The sequence below is a fragment of the Saimiri boliviensis genome, assembly GCF_048565385.1.
Source record: "Saimiri boliviensis isolate mSaiBol1 chromosome 19 unlocalized genomic scaffold, mSaiBol1.pri SUPER_19_unloc_2, whole genome shotgun sequence".
NCBI lineage: Eukaryota > Metazoa > Chordata > Mammalia > Primates > Cebidae > Saimiri > Saimiri boliviensis.
In genome coordinates, this window is record NW_027412503.1 from 336,398 (window position 1) to 353,488 (window position 17,091).

At 43.2% G+C, this 17,091-nt stretch overlaps 1 protein-coding gene across 1 annotated transcript; it reads right to left on the reverse strand.

The window, feature by feature from the left end:
- Positions 1-5,578: 5,578 nt before the first annotated feature.
- Positions 5,579-12,576, reverse strand: LOC141583267 (tripartite motif-containing protein 43-like). Its single transcript, XM_074392545.1, has 6 exons — positions 12,166-12,576; positions 11,482-11,577; positions 8,832-9,062; positions 7,816-7,838; positions 7,187-7,284; positions 5,579-6,072 (listed from the first exon to the last, which is right to left on the reverse strand). The coding sequence occupies exons 1-6, from the start codon at positions 12,574-12,576 to the stop codon at positions 5,579-5,581; spliced, it is 1,353 nt and encodes a 450-aa protein (XP_074248646.1).
- Between the last annotated feature and the right edge of the window lie 4,515 nt (positions 12,577-17,091).

The window sequence follows — 17,091 nt, forward strand, 5'->3', positions numbered from 1 at the left end:
CAGTTGACTCACTAGAATCTGGGTTTTTATCAGAACTGGGTTTTGCTTGTTTTGTCTTGTTTTCTTTTATCCTGACACTAATGTGTTCCCACTGTAACGTGAGGTGATGATGATGTCTCAGGTCTAGGTTATCAGTGAGAATTCACAATCTGTGTGAATTTTAAGTATAAACACATTTTAAAGCAGACAGTCTGCTCCTCTTGTCTATTTTCCCCTGGGTGATGCTGTTTGCTTTTTTAAACAGCTACAGAAGTCAATGTGGGTTAAACCTTTTGGGTTCTAGCTCAGGCATTCTGGCAAGTTCTCAGAGAAGCAAGGCTCCTCAGGCTGCACCATTTGGCCCATGTCTGCAGATGGCTGTTCTATCTAGGTTTTTGTAAGTTCACTCTGATGTTCACACAGTGATAAAAATCGCTTAATAATTGTGCGACCCGCAGAGACCCTTCCCGAAATAATTCAGTCCAAGGAACCGCTGGGCCGAGTCTAGGTTTATTGGGGTTTGCAGGCAACTTGAGCGGGAGAGGGAAGAGCTGCACCCAGCAGCTGCCGGAGAGAGTTTTTATAGGGGCAGGGATTGGCTTAGCTTTGGTGGGCTAAAGTGGGAGATGATTGGCTTGCCTTGTTGCTGGGTAGGCTGAACTCTAGAGGTAGCCCGTATAGGTGAGGTGTCATGGAGTGATTGGTGGAGGTTAAACAAAGAAGAAGGAAGAGCCATGTGGCAAGAGGGGATGGGCTAGGGTCCCGGGTATGGGAAAGGGCCCTTTTTACCTAACATTCCCGACTCCTTAAAAAGGAAAAAAGGGCGACGAGGTCATTCTGGCTACTTCCTGCTGAAAATGGGCGGCGGAGGGATCTGATTTTTTAGGGAGTTTGGGAAGTGGGCAGAAGGGCGTAGCTTTCCATGCAGGTTGGTGGGGAAGTGACGTGGTTGTTTTGGGGGGCAGGTGTTGGTATGGTGTTATCGTGGAAGACTGGTTGTAGCATCATCTGGTTGATGGTAACTCGGGTTAGTTTTTGGAACCGCCGTTGGAGAAACTGGAAAAAACAAGGAGCAATGAGTAGAACAAGACAGATAACCAGTAAGGGACCGAGTAATGGGGATAGGAGGGTGTACATGGAAGACGACCACCATGCGGAGGCTTCTGTTGAGAACTTGTAATTTTGGAGGCTGGTCTTGATTTTTTGGAGATTTTTTAATTTGCGTTTTTACTAGTCCAGATTCGTTGACATAGTAGCAGCATTCCTCTTGTAGGAAGAGGCAGGTTCCTCCACGCTCTGCTGTTAGTAGGTCCAGTGCTCTACGATTCTGTAGGGCTACTTGGGCAACCGAGGTGATTTGTCGTTGGAGAGATGCAAGAGATGCTGCTGAGTCTTCGATGGCTGCCTGAAGTTGTGAGGAGAGTTGGGCAAGGGCTTGGTGAGAGTGGAGCAGAGCCCCACCTCCCAGTCCTGCGGCCAGAGCTGAAACTGCGAGGGACAGACCTACCGCCACCGGGAGGAATGCTGCCCTTCGGGTGCGATGAGATGGAGCCTGCGGGACTTGTAATAAGAGGAACTCAGCCAGGGAGTAGACAGTGAGTCGAGGTACTAGGGTGACTGGAAGGCGTAAGAGGGTTGGAGGCTGGCTGGAAGACAGGGTTTTTGTTAGGGTGCCATTACACCAGAAGAAGATGCCCCTTGGAGCGGTTAGGCTGGTTGAAACCCGCTTGGTGTGGTTACAATAGGAATAGTTGTGGCCTAGGGAGTAGCAGGCCGGGAGCTGAGACTCAGGTAAGGCATAGAGTTGTACGTTAGGAATGGGAGTAAAGGGGTTAGATGATTCCAGAGTATTACGCGGAAAGGGAACCGGTACCACAACGAGAGGAGTTTGTCCTAGAGTGGCACACAGAAGGCAGGAGGTTAAATTAGTAAGTCCGGACTGGTTAGCAAGTGCTAACCCTTCCCTGAGGAGAGCAATCCAGGAGAAGGGAGTGTTGTGTTTGGAGGTGGAGGGGTGGATAGTAGAAAGGGGCGCCCGTAAAGGAGTTCGAACGGGCTGAGCTGTGATGAGCCCCGTGGACGTGCCTGCAACCTGGCAAGGGCTAGGGGAAGCAGGGTGATCCACGACTGTCGGAGTTCTAAGGAGAGTTTGGTGAGCTGCTCCTTCATGAGCCCGTTGGCTCGTTCTACCTTACCAGAAGATTGAGGATGGTAGGCAGCATGGAGTTTTTACTGGACTCCTAGGGAGGTAGAGACAGCATTAGTGACTTTGGGAGTAAACAAGAGGTAATGTTTTAGATTAGATGGTGGGAGGTAATGTTTTAGATTAGATGGTGGGCTAAACGATGAGTAGAGGAAGGGGGAAGTGGAGAGAAAGAGAGAGAGAGAGAGAGCGAGAGACAGAAGGGGTGCTTGTGGTTACAGAGGGTGGTTGGAGGTGGGCGGGAACTATGGCGGCCATAACAGGAACCTGGGAAGGACGGGCTGTGCCACGGTTAAAGGTGCGGGGCGGGCAGCCCCCCTTCCCCCCTGTGATAAGTAGGAAGGGGACACTCTACCCGCTACCTGAAGTGACACCCTGGGCCAGGCAAGGGTAACCGGGGTTGAGGAGCCAGGGCCTCTCTAGTTGTTTAAGAGTCCCAGCAACTCGGGACAGAAACCTCCGGAAGAATCCGACTTCTGTGCACTCTGGTCAGAGGCCGGATCATCCAGGGTTGCCCCGCGTGATCCAATCCCTCTGCCAAGGGCGGCTGAGGCCTTGGACGCACTGGGGCAATCTGACTTCCAGTGTGCCGTGAGCTGACAAAGGGGGCAAGGCTTAGTGGGCGGACGGGGTTGTGGGCAGTTGGAGGCCCAGTGACCCTCATTTCCGCATTTGAAGCAAGCTCCCGGTGTGGGGGGGGGCGCTGACTGCCACCAGATTTCCCACCTCATGCCGGCCATAGAGCTGCCACCAAGGCCTGGGTTTGTAGAGTGACCTTCTGCATCATTTGGGCCTGGCGGGCTGCCTCTGCCGCATCCTCCCGGGCGTTAAAAACTTTAAAGGCCATTTTCACCAGGTCCTGTATGGGGGTTTCCGGCCCATCCTCAACCTTTTTTAGTTTTTTTTCAGATATCAGGGGCAGACTGTGAGATGAAATGAGAGGCGAGAACAGTTGCCCCGTTTTGGGACGCGGGGTCCAGCCGGGTGAAACAGACAAGAGCATCTTGCAAGCGGCCGAGAAAGAGAGCGGGATTTTCATCTGGCCTCTGAGTTATTTTTCTGAGTTTGTCATAGTTTACTACCTTATTGGAAACAGTATCCATGCCCCGTAGGAGATATTGGAGCATGCGATCACGAGCTGGGATGTGGGATCCTGGCCCCTCCTGATAATTCCACTGGGGGTCTGTGCTAGGGAGAACTTCAGTTCCAACGGGGACCTGGTTGGGGTTTATAGCATGGTTCCTGTCAGCTATATGTCTAGCCGCCGCTAGGATGCGTTCGTACGCCTCGGCGGAAAGAGTGGAGGTGCAGATGACACGGATATCATGCCAAGTGAGACTATAGGCCTGAGTAAGGTACTGAAACTCCTTAATATAGGTGGAGGGGTCAGCTGAGAAAGATTCAAGTCGGCGTTCGATTTGAGCCAGGTCTTGGAGGGGGAAAGGAACATGAACTCTGACGAGTCCCTCCGCCCTGGCCACCTCACAGAGCGGTGCCAAGACAGCTGGTGGGTGGGAGCGAGTACGGGCCGCAACTGGAGGACTTAAAGGGGGCGGCACCGCAAGGGTCGGAGGGGAGGAGGAGGATGAGGAAGGAGGAGGAGGAGGAGCTGTGGGAGTGGGGGCAGGGTCTGCAACTGGCGGAGGAAGGGAGTTGGAGTGAGCAGGAGGGGGATGGGATAGGTGGTCAGGCAGCTCCTCCTGCTGTTCGTAAGGAGGGGGAGAGCTGACCTTGGGAGGGGTGCGAGCTAAGAGAACTTGATGAGTGGAACAGGAGGAGCAGAGGTCCGGGTGGGGATGCAAATCCCAAAAAGCCTGGACGTAGGGCACCTCATGATCCCTGCCAGGGACAAAAATTGTACGGCGACAAAAATTGTCTAGGTCTTGTAGGACGTTAAAATCGAAAGTACCAGTCGGAGGCCAATGTGACCGGTTATTAAGCTGATATTGGGGCCAGGCCACTTGGGACAGGAGGATTTGGGAGTAGCCTAGCTGAGAAAAGTTGAGGAGTAAGCACCCGAGAGGGGGTGTTGTTAGGAATTTGAGACTCCGTGTTCCCCATGGCGCGTGTGGCAGGACCTTTCCTTTAGCGGGATTGGGCTAGAGTGGTGTGAGGAGAGGCGTCCCGTCTGCCTCACAGCCCCTCTAGAGGGAGATAGGAAGAGTTAGAGGAAGCGTCCTTCTCTCTAACTGTTCCTATTATGGACGTGAACGTGGGAAGGATCAGAGGAGGCGTCCCTCGTCTGATGACTTCCAAGGCTCCTGGAGCTGGACTGGAGGATCTGACTCAGGCTGGCCGGCGCTAGGCGAGAGATCCGTGGAGTGGGAGACACGAAAGGAAAAGAGGCCACCACACGCACAGAGGGGAAGATAGGCAAGTAAACGGACTTACCTTATCCGGAGCGTGAAGGCCAATTCAGAGGAATGGGGGTCGCCAGAGGGAGGGGGCCGCTGGTGGAGCAGCCGCCCACACCTCCCGGGTTTCGGCACCAAATGTGCGACCCGCAGAGACCCTTCCCGAAATAATTCAGTCCAAGGAACCGCTGGGCCGAGTCTAGGTTTATTGGGGTTTGCGAGCAACTCGAGCGGGAGAGGGAAGAGCTGCACCCAGCAGCTGCTGGAGAGAGTTTTTATAGGGGCAGGGATTGGCTTAGCTTTGGTGGGCTAAAGTGGGAGATGATTGGCTTGCCTTGTTGCTGGGTAGGCTGAACTCTAGAGGTAGCCGGTATAGGTGAGGTGTCATGGAGTGATTGGTGGAGGTTAAACAAGGAAGAAGGAAGAACCATGTGGCAAGAGGGGGTAGGCTAACAAAGAAGAAGGAAGAGCCATGTAGCAAGAGGGGATGGGCTAGGGTCCCGGGTATGGGAAAGGGCCCTTTTTACCTAACGATAATGCATTTCTCAGAATGTGTTTTTGTCACCATAGGACACATGCCTGTTAAATCCTCATTTTCGCCCAAAGATTCAGTGACAATTTAGGTGTAATATATGTTCCCCCTAAAGTGATGAGGTGCAGACTTTATTGTATCAATAGGAGGGAGCTCCCACACTTGCAAATGCATTGTACAAAATCCTGTCTGTCCATGATGTGCAAATTATTTTCCTGCCTGAGATCATTCAGCTGGAATCACACACCCACATATTTCCAGAATTCCATCCAATAAATTCACAAAGCAGTTGAAAATCACAATATACACTTTAGGTAATGGGCCATTAGAGATTATTTTAATTGTAGAAAAGCATACAAAAATATTTTGCATTTTATATATTTTTTATTTAACTGTAATAAAGTGACACTAAAACAGAAAAAAAGCCCGAACAGTATGATTCCTTTGCTTGAACAGTTAAGGACTCCCTTGTACATGCAGTTCCCAAACAGTCAGCTTTCTTTATCTTAATCATCTGTGTCCAGTGTAAAAGACAGGCCTGACAGGGAAATTTAAGGAGCCATCCGGGTAACGCCATATGAGGGAATTCTTGGCTACATTATAAAAACTCAGATTTCCACTTTCAAAATCCAGAAACACACCAACCCGGCCCAGAGGTTTCTCTACATAGTGAGGAAGCATTGGAAAGCTGGTCAAGAGACGGAAATGATGATTCACCTTCACACATAAAAGAAGAAATATGTCCACAGATGTAATCATGGTGCCATTCTTCCTTATCTGGGAGTCCTTACAGACACCCAGAGCCCAGTCCCAAGAGTCGTCCACATCCAGCTCCCAATAGTGTTTCCCAGAGGAGAAGCCCTGGGCTCCCCATGCAGCAAAATAGTCAGGTCTGTCAGAATTCACAGATCCACCTTCCCGTTCAGGTCTACACATCCAACTTCTCACATCCTCAAACAGGCTGATATTGTGATTGCTTACTTCATAATTGAAGGAAATTTCCACTGTAGAAAAAAGAGAATGTTCCAGTGAAAAGCAGCTTCTACATTCTTAGGTTCAGATAAGAAAGAGACTCTCACTAGAAACCACAGGTCAAGATTAAAAGGCAACTTTTGTCTGGAAAAATGTTGGAATCAGAGGGTGTTAGGATACCTGCATAAGTACACGGCTAAACTACAAGGACCACAATTTCTATAAACTCAAAAATATAAGGGGAGGATTGTCATGCCTAAGTCTAGTCAGCTACTTCTTATAACAACTGAAAAACTGGAAGCTCTTGCACTGCATCCAAGTCCATGGCAATAAAATATATGTGCATTTCCTCTTCCTTGTCAGGGAAGAGCAGGAGGCTGGGGACAGGAGACGAGGTGGGGAGCCATTCTTACACCTAAATAAATTATCACTTTGCCAGAAATATGATCTGCCACTTAAGTAAGCAAATTCATACTTAAAGAGAAAATCTGAATCCATCTTCTGGAAAGTGCAGATTCCTTGCAGGAATTATCTGACTTTCATGCTGGATTTCAGCACAGACTTCTTTTATCTGCCTGATTGATCATGATCTGTCCTGGAGTTCTATCTAAGGGCTCATCAACCACCAAATCACTTTCCTATTGTTTGCAGATTCTCAGATTTGCATTGTTATTTAAGTTACTCATAGGGGGTGTTTTGGTTGATTAAAATGCACATGATTAAAATTACAAATGCTATGAAACTTACAAATGCACCTGAAATTTACTTAAAAAAAAAAAAACACTGTCACCAAATCACAATCATTAACAGCACTTAATTTGAAGTTGAAATGTCCTGAATTAACTCAGTTCTGTATACCTCATGTAATACTTGTATACATGAAATTTTGTCAGAGAATGTTTCTAAGTCCTAAGGAGCCATTCTGCATGTTTTATGTTTTTCTAAGTAATTTGTTATATGGCTGATTCTTATTACATTTTACCAGCTTTTAGTTTAGTCTCTTTGATGATAGTGAAACTATAAATATAAAGACATATTCACAAACTAGTTTCTTCCAGATGAAATATCATTACACTAGGAAAACTGCCCATAGAAACCATACTTGAAGACATTACATATTGATCCCAGCAAGACGGCGACACTCACCTCGGAAGCGGTTGAGCCTGTGCACCAGTCCAGTGATGGGCCCTGCAGTTAACTCTGGATTCACAGGCTGGGGCATGTGCAGCAGCACGGACTCGCTCCTGCAAGGAAGCAGGTGCAGTTGGTTAACCTTTCTGGTGTCTGTGTTTAAGAAATAGATTCCAACAGGAAATCCTTCATTCAAACCCACTTCTGATATTGTCATGTAACTCCACAATCCTAGGATGGGTTTATGGCTCTCTTAGGGAATCTTTCTAAGGATTCACTCCATTTCTAACCTACTACCACTGAAAGATAATTGCCTCTCTCTCTATCTGCCACCAAATAGTTTGTTTCTAATTATGATTCTGAATCTTAAAATTAGGCAACTATATCCTAGTAACTTCTGCATTGAACTCTTCAAAACATTACCCCCTGAGTCACTTGGGAAAGTAAGAAAAGATTAAAATCTGATACAGGGCATAAGAAAACATATTCAACATAACACACGAACACCTGAGTACACATACATACACACACAATCACACTGACACATTATGTTAACAAATTATGTTTTCACTTTGTTGAAAACAGCTTGATGTTTTTCATAGCACACCTTGTGCTTCGGCCTGCAATGATGACCAAAAACATACCTTGCCATGATGTCTCCCAAATCCTGTAAAGAGAGAGAGAAAAAAGATACTTCTTTAGAAAGTTGTTATTCTGGCTGGGTGTAGTGGCTCATATCTGTATTTCCAACGCTTTGGGAGGCCAAGGTGAATGGATCACCTGAGGACAGGAGATCCTGACTAGCCTGGCCAACATGGCAAAACCTCATCTCTGATAAAAATACAAAAAAATTAACTGGGTGTCATGGTGCATGCCTGTAGTCCCAGCTACTGGGGAGGGTGTGGCAGGAGAATTGCTTGAACACAGGAGGTAGAGGTTGCAGTGAGTTGAGATTAGGCCACTGCACTCAGACTGGGTGACAGAACAACACTCTGTCTCAAAAGAAGGAAGCAAATGAACACACAAGTTGTTAGATTCTACCTGTCTAGTCTTTAGGTTTTGAAAACTTTCGAAGTACTACATACTATCACTGCAGGTCTTTTAAAATGTATTCTCATTTCTCACATTAATACCAGTAAGACCAATTGACAGAATCTGTTTCTGATAAATTCAGGACCCTGGATCTGAGTGAGAGAGAAAGTTTGAGTAGTGACTGTGCATTGCTGCAGCTGTCTACAATGTGGTCTTTTTCAGGGCTAGTTCCTGAGGGGTAATGTGGCTCAAGTCAAGGGCATTTCAAACCTAGGACTGCCCCAAAAAAGGAAGAAGGAAATGTTAGTTTCTTCATAATTTCTATGTATCATCCAACATAGACAAAAATATTATTTTCACATGAATGTTTTCTCTTCCAGAGTTTTAATGAAATGAACTGGAGAAGAAAGCTTGAGGTGGAAAATGTTCTGTGGAAATCTATCTGCACAGCTCCCTAAAGCTTTGTTTCTATGATTAGGTTAGGAGTTGTAGTTTATCTCTATAACTAGGTGGGAATGTCTATCACCATCAATGCAGGAGATGAAGTATGAATTTGGTACCCAATGAAAAGCAAAGAGGTAAATGTCAGCTAATAGGAAGTGTCTCAAGGGACATCCTCAGTTCTTACCTGGAGCAGCTCCACATCTGGTTTATGACACATTTCCATTAGTTCCCGATACATTTCTTTCAAGTGCTTCTTCTTTTGATGCATGTTGATGCAACTTCTCTGGAGTTGTGGAAATATCTCTTCGTGTTCCTTGCCCAGTCTCTCTAAATGTTGTTTTTCTTCCTTATGGAGAACTGGATGCACCTTCATATACTCAACCCTGATCATCTGTGCACGAAGAAGGGCATAGGCCTGGAGAGACATGGATTTTGTAGGTTACATACCCAGGTCGACTTCCACCTCACAGAACCCACTAATTCATCCTGACCTTTCCTTCGTTTAATTTTCATTCTTTACAAACACTAGGATAAGTTAAAAAGATCTTCCTTAGGGGAGACCAGGATGGTTGAAAGGAAGCTTCTCTGGAGTGCAGCTCCCACTGAGTGAGACACAGAACCAGAGCGATATCCACAGTCCACCCATCTGACAAAGGGCTAATACTCAGAATTTACAAAGAACTAAAATAGATTTATAGGAAAAAAACCAACAAAGCCATCCAACAGTGGGCAAAGGATATGAACAGATACATTTCAAAAGAAGATATATGTGAGGCCAAGAAACATGAAAAATGCTCATCATCACTGGGCATTAGAGAAATGCAAACCAAAACCACATTGAGATACCACCTCACATCAGTTAGAATGGCGATCATTAAAAAATCAGGAGACTGGGAGGCCGAGGCGGGTGGATCACAAGGTCAAGAGATCGAGACCATCTTGGTCAACATGGTGAAACCCCATCTCTACTAAAAATACAAAAAAAATAGCTGGGCATGGTGGTGCGTGCCTGTAATCCCAGCTACTCAGGAGGCTGAGGCAGGAGAATTGCCTGAACCCAGGAGGCGGAGGTTGGGGTGAGCCGAGATCACGCCATTGCACTCCAGCCTGGGTAACAAGAGCGAAACTCCGTCTCAAAAAAAAAAAAAAAAAAAAAAAAAAAAAAAAAAAAAATCAGGAGACAACAGATGCTGGAGAGGATGTGGAGAAATAAGAATGCTTTTACACTGTTGATGGGAGTGTAAATTAGTTCAACCATTGTGGAAGACAGTGTGGCAATTCCTCAAGGATCTAGAAATAGAAATTCCACTTGACCCAGCAATCTCATTACTCGGTGTATACTTAAGGACTAGAAATCATTCTATTATAAAGACACATGCACACATGTGTTCATTGCAGCCCTGTGTACAATAGCAAAGACCTGAAACCAACCCAAATGCCCATTGATGATAGAATGAACAAAGAAAATGTAGCACATATACACCATGGAATACTATGCAGCTATAAGAAATGATGAGTTTGTGTCCTTTGTTGGGACATGGATGAACCTGGAAACCATCATTTTCAAAAAACTGACACAAGAACAGAAAATCAAACACCACATGTTCTCACTCATAGGTGGATGTTGAACAATGAGAACATGTGGACACAGAGATGGGAGCCTCACACACTGAGGTCCATTGTGGGTGCTGGGGGGAATAGTGGGAGGGAAGGTAGGAGGGATAACGTGGGGAGAAATGTCAGTTATAGGTGATGGGGGGATGGGGGCAACAAACCACCTTGCCATGAATGTACCTATGCAATAGTCTTCCATGACCTGCACATGTACCCCAGAACCTAAAAAAAGACCTTCCTTCAAAATGTTTATAATTCATCAATTCTTGAACACCTGCATAAAAGCCCTTTAGATTTAAATATTTAAATATATGTCCTCTCAAATCTGAAATACCACTAGAAAACAAGTAAAATTTATCATTGATTGTTAAATCATCATCAACAATATATATATTTGTTACTCAATTAGTCTGTAGTCTCAAATCTTTGTACTTCACAGCCTAAACAGTCATTCTTAGTAAATGTTGTCAGTATATTCTAATCAGGGTCAGAAGTCATCACACAAAAAAGATCTCAATAAACATTGTAGCCCCCATCTCTGAAACTGACCACCTCTGCTCTGTCTCCTCCCTTCTTCTGTCTAAAGCTACAGTCTCACCTCACCATTCTAAGAACATGAATCCCCATTCCATTGTGTTTCTCCTCCCAATATTGACAAACTGTTCTCTCACTCCCCTCGTCATTTTCGTTTCTTCTCCTCAGCTTTTCATCATGTTACATTTTCTCCTACTCAAACAGGCATCATGGTCTGGGTCCTTTGCTATCAGATTTCACTAGCACAGGCATAGTTCTTAAATTACTGTTTCCACCCACTTTTTTCCCTAGGAGCAACATCATATTTACTGCTAAATGCCTTTATTTCTCATTTATGTATTATTTAATCAGTATTACATAATTCATCTCATACAGAAACCTCTGCCTGAAATACTGATTAATTTTAAGCACATACTGGCCTCTCAGAATTTACATATATATATATATATATATATATATATATATATATATATATATGTAAATATACATATATATATTTACTTATCTGAAAAACATTTCCAGAACACCTGAAAATTGTTATGCTGAACGGTCAGGTTGTTTTCCAGGCTATAAATAAATATATGACAAAATCTGGCATATGAGAATTTCAACTCAAGTTGCTAATATAAATGTTCTCGGCATGCCTGTCTCAAACATGTCCTGAAGACACATGATCTCATACTTACACTCCAGAGCATGCTTGTTTTTTCCTCCTCACTTAGATTTCTCTGATTTTCTTGAATTTTTTCCCATAAAATCCTCATTTGCTTTAAGAGCTTCTCCTGCAAAAGAATTATGAGGGTGAGCAACAGAAAATCAAATACCATAGATTCCATACTCTGAGTGAGATACGCAGGCAAGGGTTAAAATGTATGAACAGACTAGAGAGAGGAAAATAAACCAAGGTTTTTCACTGCTCATCCTCGGTATTTTCAAATCTGAGGTTTCAGATGTATAACAGTTTAGGGAACTGGTGAGTGAAGATTTCTTGTAACCTAGGTAATGATCAGTGAAACACCCTTCCACTATGCTGGCCGCCTGCTTTTGTCATTTGTCCAGTAAGATTAAATACATTTCCAAAATGTATTTTCTTTGTTCTTGTAGTTTTGGTAGCTTTTCGATGCCTTTAGTGTTATACTGTAGAGTCAAAGTAATAGTGACATTCACTTAATCACCCTCTTTTTGGGTGCAGGCTTTGTGAAGGCAGGTATAGTTGCATATTGAATTCAAAATTTCATCATTGGTACCTCCAAAAGCACCTGGCACTCAGTAAAGGATGGAGTGATCACCACAATGGTTCTCATCTCCCTTCTCATCTCTTTAACTCCTCCACCCTCCAGCCTGCAGGTGATCCCAGCACTGTGTCTTACCCGGTGTTCTTCAGCTGCCCCTTCAATGGGACAGTGTTTGTGAGCCCCGTGCTCCTGAGAGTTAGAGCACAGTGAACAGAGCAGACTCTTGTCCGTGGCACAGAACATCTTCTTTGTTTCCCTATGGGTCCCACATACTTGTGTCTCAGAGCTCAGGAATTGCCAGACACTGGCTTTCCTGGCAATCGTCACTAAATTCTTCAGAAAAATGTTAGTTTTGAAATCCTTTTGGTGTGATGGTTCCCTGCACGCAGGGCAGTTGGCAGGACTTTGGGCTTCTTCCCAGGAAAGGCAGAGGCAGGGTCTACAGAAGCTGTGCCCACAGCCTATGGTGACAGGGTCTACCAGGTAGTTCAGGCAGATGACACAGTTGAGTTCCTTCTGGAAGGCCTGTGGGAAGTCTGAGTCCATTTTCCTGAGGGAAGAAAACCACAAGAATTTAATCTTCTGCCCTGGAGAGACAAAGATCCAAGCAAAGTTTCAATCAGGTTGTGATCAAATAACATCTTTTTTTTTTTTTTTCTAGAGAATTGGCTTTCATTTGCAATGACCGAGATAGGACAAATAGAAAACTGAGGCACTAAGAGCCATCAACCTCTGTAGAAAAATGTGATTGTTCTCCAATCAACGCACAACCAGCTTTCCAAACCCAACTCTTTTTCACAGAAGAATGCCAGTTTTTTGAGGTGTTAGTGTCCACCAAGTTGCTTGGGCTTCTAGGATTTAATCAAGCTATCAACTCATGGGGTAGTTACACTCTAAATTGCCAGGGACTGCTTTGGAGAAGGGATGCTAACTAAGCTCTTCTACTCTCATTGTTTGATTTAACTGTAACAAGGATCCCTCAGAGTTGTCCAGAGGGCCCCTGCTTGAAAATAAAGCAGAAGTCATTCTTTGTCCAAAATCAGGCAAAGCTAGCCTTTACACTCCAAGGCAAAACAAACCAAGGTAAAGGTACTTCTCCAAGATAGAACAAACAATCATTTTTTAGGCTGCTGTGTTCATTCAATCAACAAAAACTTTGTGGCATGTTTACTATTCCTGGACTGTCTGTTAGTTTGGGGATATATTGATAAAATATAGAAGGGTATACAGAGGATAGAAATGTTTTCTAAGCCCTTTGGAAGCATTGTCATTACTCTTTCACACAGTCAGAAAAATACTCAGTATCATGCAATAATAAAAGGCACTAGACAGTAAGGTGGTGTTTTAAATGGAAGGGGTGGGGGAAGAAAACGTAGGCCAGGCAAGGTAGCTCAAACTTGTAATCCTAGCATTTTGGGAGACCAAGTCAGGCAGATTTTTTGAGCTCAGGAGTTCTAGACTGGGCGACATGATGGCAAAGTGTCTAGATCAGCCTGTCTCTAAAAACACACACACACAGCCGGGCCTGGTGGTTTATGCCTGTAATCCAAGCACTTTGGAGGCCAAGGCAGGTGGATCACTTGAGGTCGGGAGTTCAAGACCAGCCTGACCAACATGGTGAAACCCCATCTTTAAACACACACACACACACACACACACACACACACTATATAGATTATATATGTAAAGCCCAACATGGTGGTCCATGCCTGTAGTCCCATCTACTTTGGGGGATGAGGCTGAAGAATTGCTTGAGGTATTAAGTAGAGCCAGTAGTGAGGATTATTTCCACCACTGCACTCTAGGCTGTGTGTCCCTGTCTAAAACAAAGAAAGAGACAAAGAAAGGAAAAATCTAAAATCCTGGTTTCTACACAGTATAAATACAGAAACCCTCTATTTCTGATATTTCTGCATAGTTGCCCGTGAGACTTTCCTACATGGATAGCCATTTCTGGCTTTCTTCCACAGAGGAACTGAGGTTTCTGAAGAGACTTTTACCGTGTTTTAGAAAAAAATGTTTGCCCAAATCATTCAAAGCACTCTACCTATGTACAGGCATACATTGCAACATAGGCACATTTTCCCTAGTAGAGTAGAATATAACACATTTTTACACATAGATTACAACACTCCTAACCCATTTACAGAGTCTTCAGAGATTAAAGAATTACTAGATATTTGGAAACTACTGCAAAATGATTATAATCTATAAAACAACTAAAAAATACGTTAAGTAAAAAATTAATCATAACATTAATTTGAGGATCATGCAGCAAGACAGATGACAAAAATGTTTAATTTGTAAATAGGTTAAATGGAGCTTGTAAACCTATGGGTTATGTTTAAAATAATTTAAAAAAAGAAATGGAGCTGTTTTTAAAACTCAGAAAATGACATCATTTAATCTAAAAAAAAAATCTAAGTTTGCAGATAAAGTCCCCAAATTTTGTTTGTTTTGGTTTGTAACCTAATAGCAGCTCCTACTCTGGAAAGTGTACACTTACCTCAGAAATAGATCTACGTTCTCACCTAAGTTTGCTGTCCAAAAAGATGAAGTCAGCTCAGGGATCAGGGTCTCACGGCGCAGTGGCGGTAGCTTTTGGAAGTCTCCAAGGCCAGTTGCAAAGCCACTCTGTGGGTGCTGGAGAAGCATGAGCTTGGCTCTTGCGGTGTCCTTTTATACGTCTCTGAAGACCACACCCCTTTCCTCTAATTGGATTTCAGAGGGCGTAGGTGGGTGTTAACACAGTTGATTAAGTTTCTTCAAAACAAAAGGTTTTTTTTTTTTTTTTTTTTTTTTTTTTTTTTTTTTTTTTTTTTTTTTTTTTTTCTTAATGACGTTTCGCTGTGTCGCCCAGGCTGGAGTGCCGCGAAGCTATCGCAGTTCACTGAAACCTCCGCCTCTGAAGTGCAAGCAATTCTCCTGCCTCAGCCTCCCAAGTAGCTGGGATTACAGGTGCCCGCTGCCAGGCCTGGCTAACTTTTTTTTTTTTGCATTTTTAGTAGGAGGGGGTTTCACTATGTTGGCTAGATTTATCTGGAATTCCTGACCTCAAGTGATCTGCCTGCCTTGGACTACAAAAGTGCTGGAATTGCAGCCTGAGCCACAGCCCCCAGCAATTCACTTTTATGGTAATGTAAGAATTTAATCTAAGGCTACTCCTGGCCTCCCGACTCCAGAAGGAATATTTCTCCTTCTTGTGCTACAGATGAAGCCTTCCAAGGGCCTCTCAGCAGCCGTGGGACATATGATTCCCTCCTATATTACCTGGCACTGCTCATCCCAGCTCAAGGGGAATAGGGAGAAAGTCTAGAAAGCTCTAGCCAGGTGCAGTGGCAGGCACCTGTAGTCCCAGCTACTATGGAGGCTGAGGCGGAAGAATCGCTTGTGCCTGGGAGGCGGAGGTCGCAGGGAGCCGAGATCATGCCACTGCAATGATATAGTGAGATTCTGTCTCCAAAACACATAAATCAATAAATAAATATAAAAAAATTGATTAGGAATACAATATACTAAGATATTTATGACAAAATATAAAGTAAGCAGAAAGCATATAAAATTGTAAATAGAATTTGATTACTTTAACAAATATAGAAAAAATTAAAGGGATTTAATCAATTAGTATAATAATTGTGTTATCTTTAGGGAAATATTGGGAGAATTGTTTCCTTATTGTTTATAATTCTTTCCATTTTTTTTTTTGTGGGTAAGAAGTCAATAACGAGAATAACACTTTCAGTAGATTTCAAACACGGTGTATTCCATGAAGCTGATTTTCTAACTTGAAAAGAAAAATGATGATGTCCCTCCTTGACAAAATGCCTCATCATTAGAAACATGGTTTGTTTAGGACACATAGCTTTTTCTTCCTTATTTCTATATTTGTTTCATTTTCTCCAAATAATAGTAAAGATCCAGTCTGTGTCTCTATTTGATGTTTACAATTCCTGAAACAACTGAGCAGTGCATTGCACATAATAATTTCTCACTAAGTAAATTAAGCTAAATGTTGAATTTCCATCCAAACCTTTGAAACCAAAGGAAGAACTGTGTCTTCATCCTTCTTTTCTTGTATCATTTCTTTCCCCTGTAACAAAGGATACAGCGTGTTAACACAAGATACAGAGAAAGAGAATTTGTGTGTGTGTGTGTGTGTGTGTTTATATGTGTACATACTTTACATATGGTAACCACATCAATTTTTGTATTTGTAGCAATGCCTTGTAATTTTGATTCAGAAGCCCATAGCATTTTATTAAAATTATGTTTCATTTGATTGTCTCATCTGTTTATGGGAGCTGCTAACAGGGATTCTGTGTTTCATTTACCATATACTATTACAAAATGTGAGTTCATGATACTAAATTCATAAATATTGAACATAGCCAAAATTCAAATTATGGGGGTTTTAGTTATTTATATTTTTCCTTTGTCAACAGGGTACAACTGAATTAACAATATGGACCTCCTATTTCATTCTAAAACTAGTACTGATTTAGGCAAGTTACTTAACTCCTGATCTTTTTTTTAATCTCAGCTACGAAATGGGGCTTCTGCCCTGCCCAACTTGCAGAATTGCTCTGAAGATTAAAAATCACATATTGTGTAAATATTCAATACAGTAATTGGCTCATAGAAAATGATCAGCCAGTTGTAAATGCTAACTGTTAGTAAAACTAAATTACAAAATGAAAGTGCTAAATTAATGAATAACATAATTAATCCTTTCTTAATGGAATGATTGCTTCTCATTGGTTAATTAAGTTGTGACGGAATTGGTATGTTGAATTCAGTGACTCAGAGTTCATCTACTCAGGGCATGTTGACACACTTTCAGTTATGCTGAATCACTCTTATGGCAATAGCAACCCCATCACTCCTTTTGGAATGTGAGTTCTGTGAAAGTGTTTAAATCATAGCAGGCAGCCAAATATTGTAGAAAGACTGAAATAAATGCTGTGTTGTGTGTTCCTAACAGGTTTAGCTTTAAAAATAAGAATATTATTAGTTAACATTTGGTAAATACTTACAATTTGTCAGGCATCTTACTAAACATTA

Bases quoted from the DNA above. Each gene is read 5' to 3' on its own strand.
- LOC141583267 (XM_074392545.1), bottom strand. From the start codon at position 12,576: ATGGACTCAGACTTCCCACAGGCCTTCCAGAAGGAACTCAACTGTGTC. The intron at 11,578-12,165 runs GTAAGACACAGT...ATTCTTTTGCAG, and splicing joins GGGCAGCTGAAGAACACCGG to GAGAAGCTCTTAAAGCAAAT. The intron at 9,063-11,481 runs GTAAGTATGAGA...ATGTCTCTCCAG, and splicing joins AAACAAGCATGCTCTGGAGT to GCCTATGCCCTTCTTCGTGC.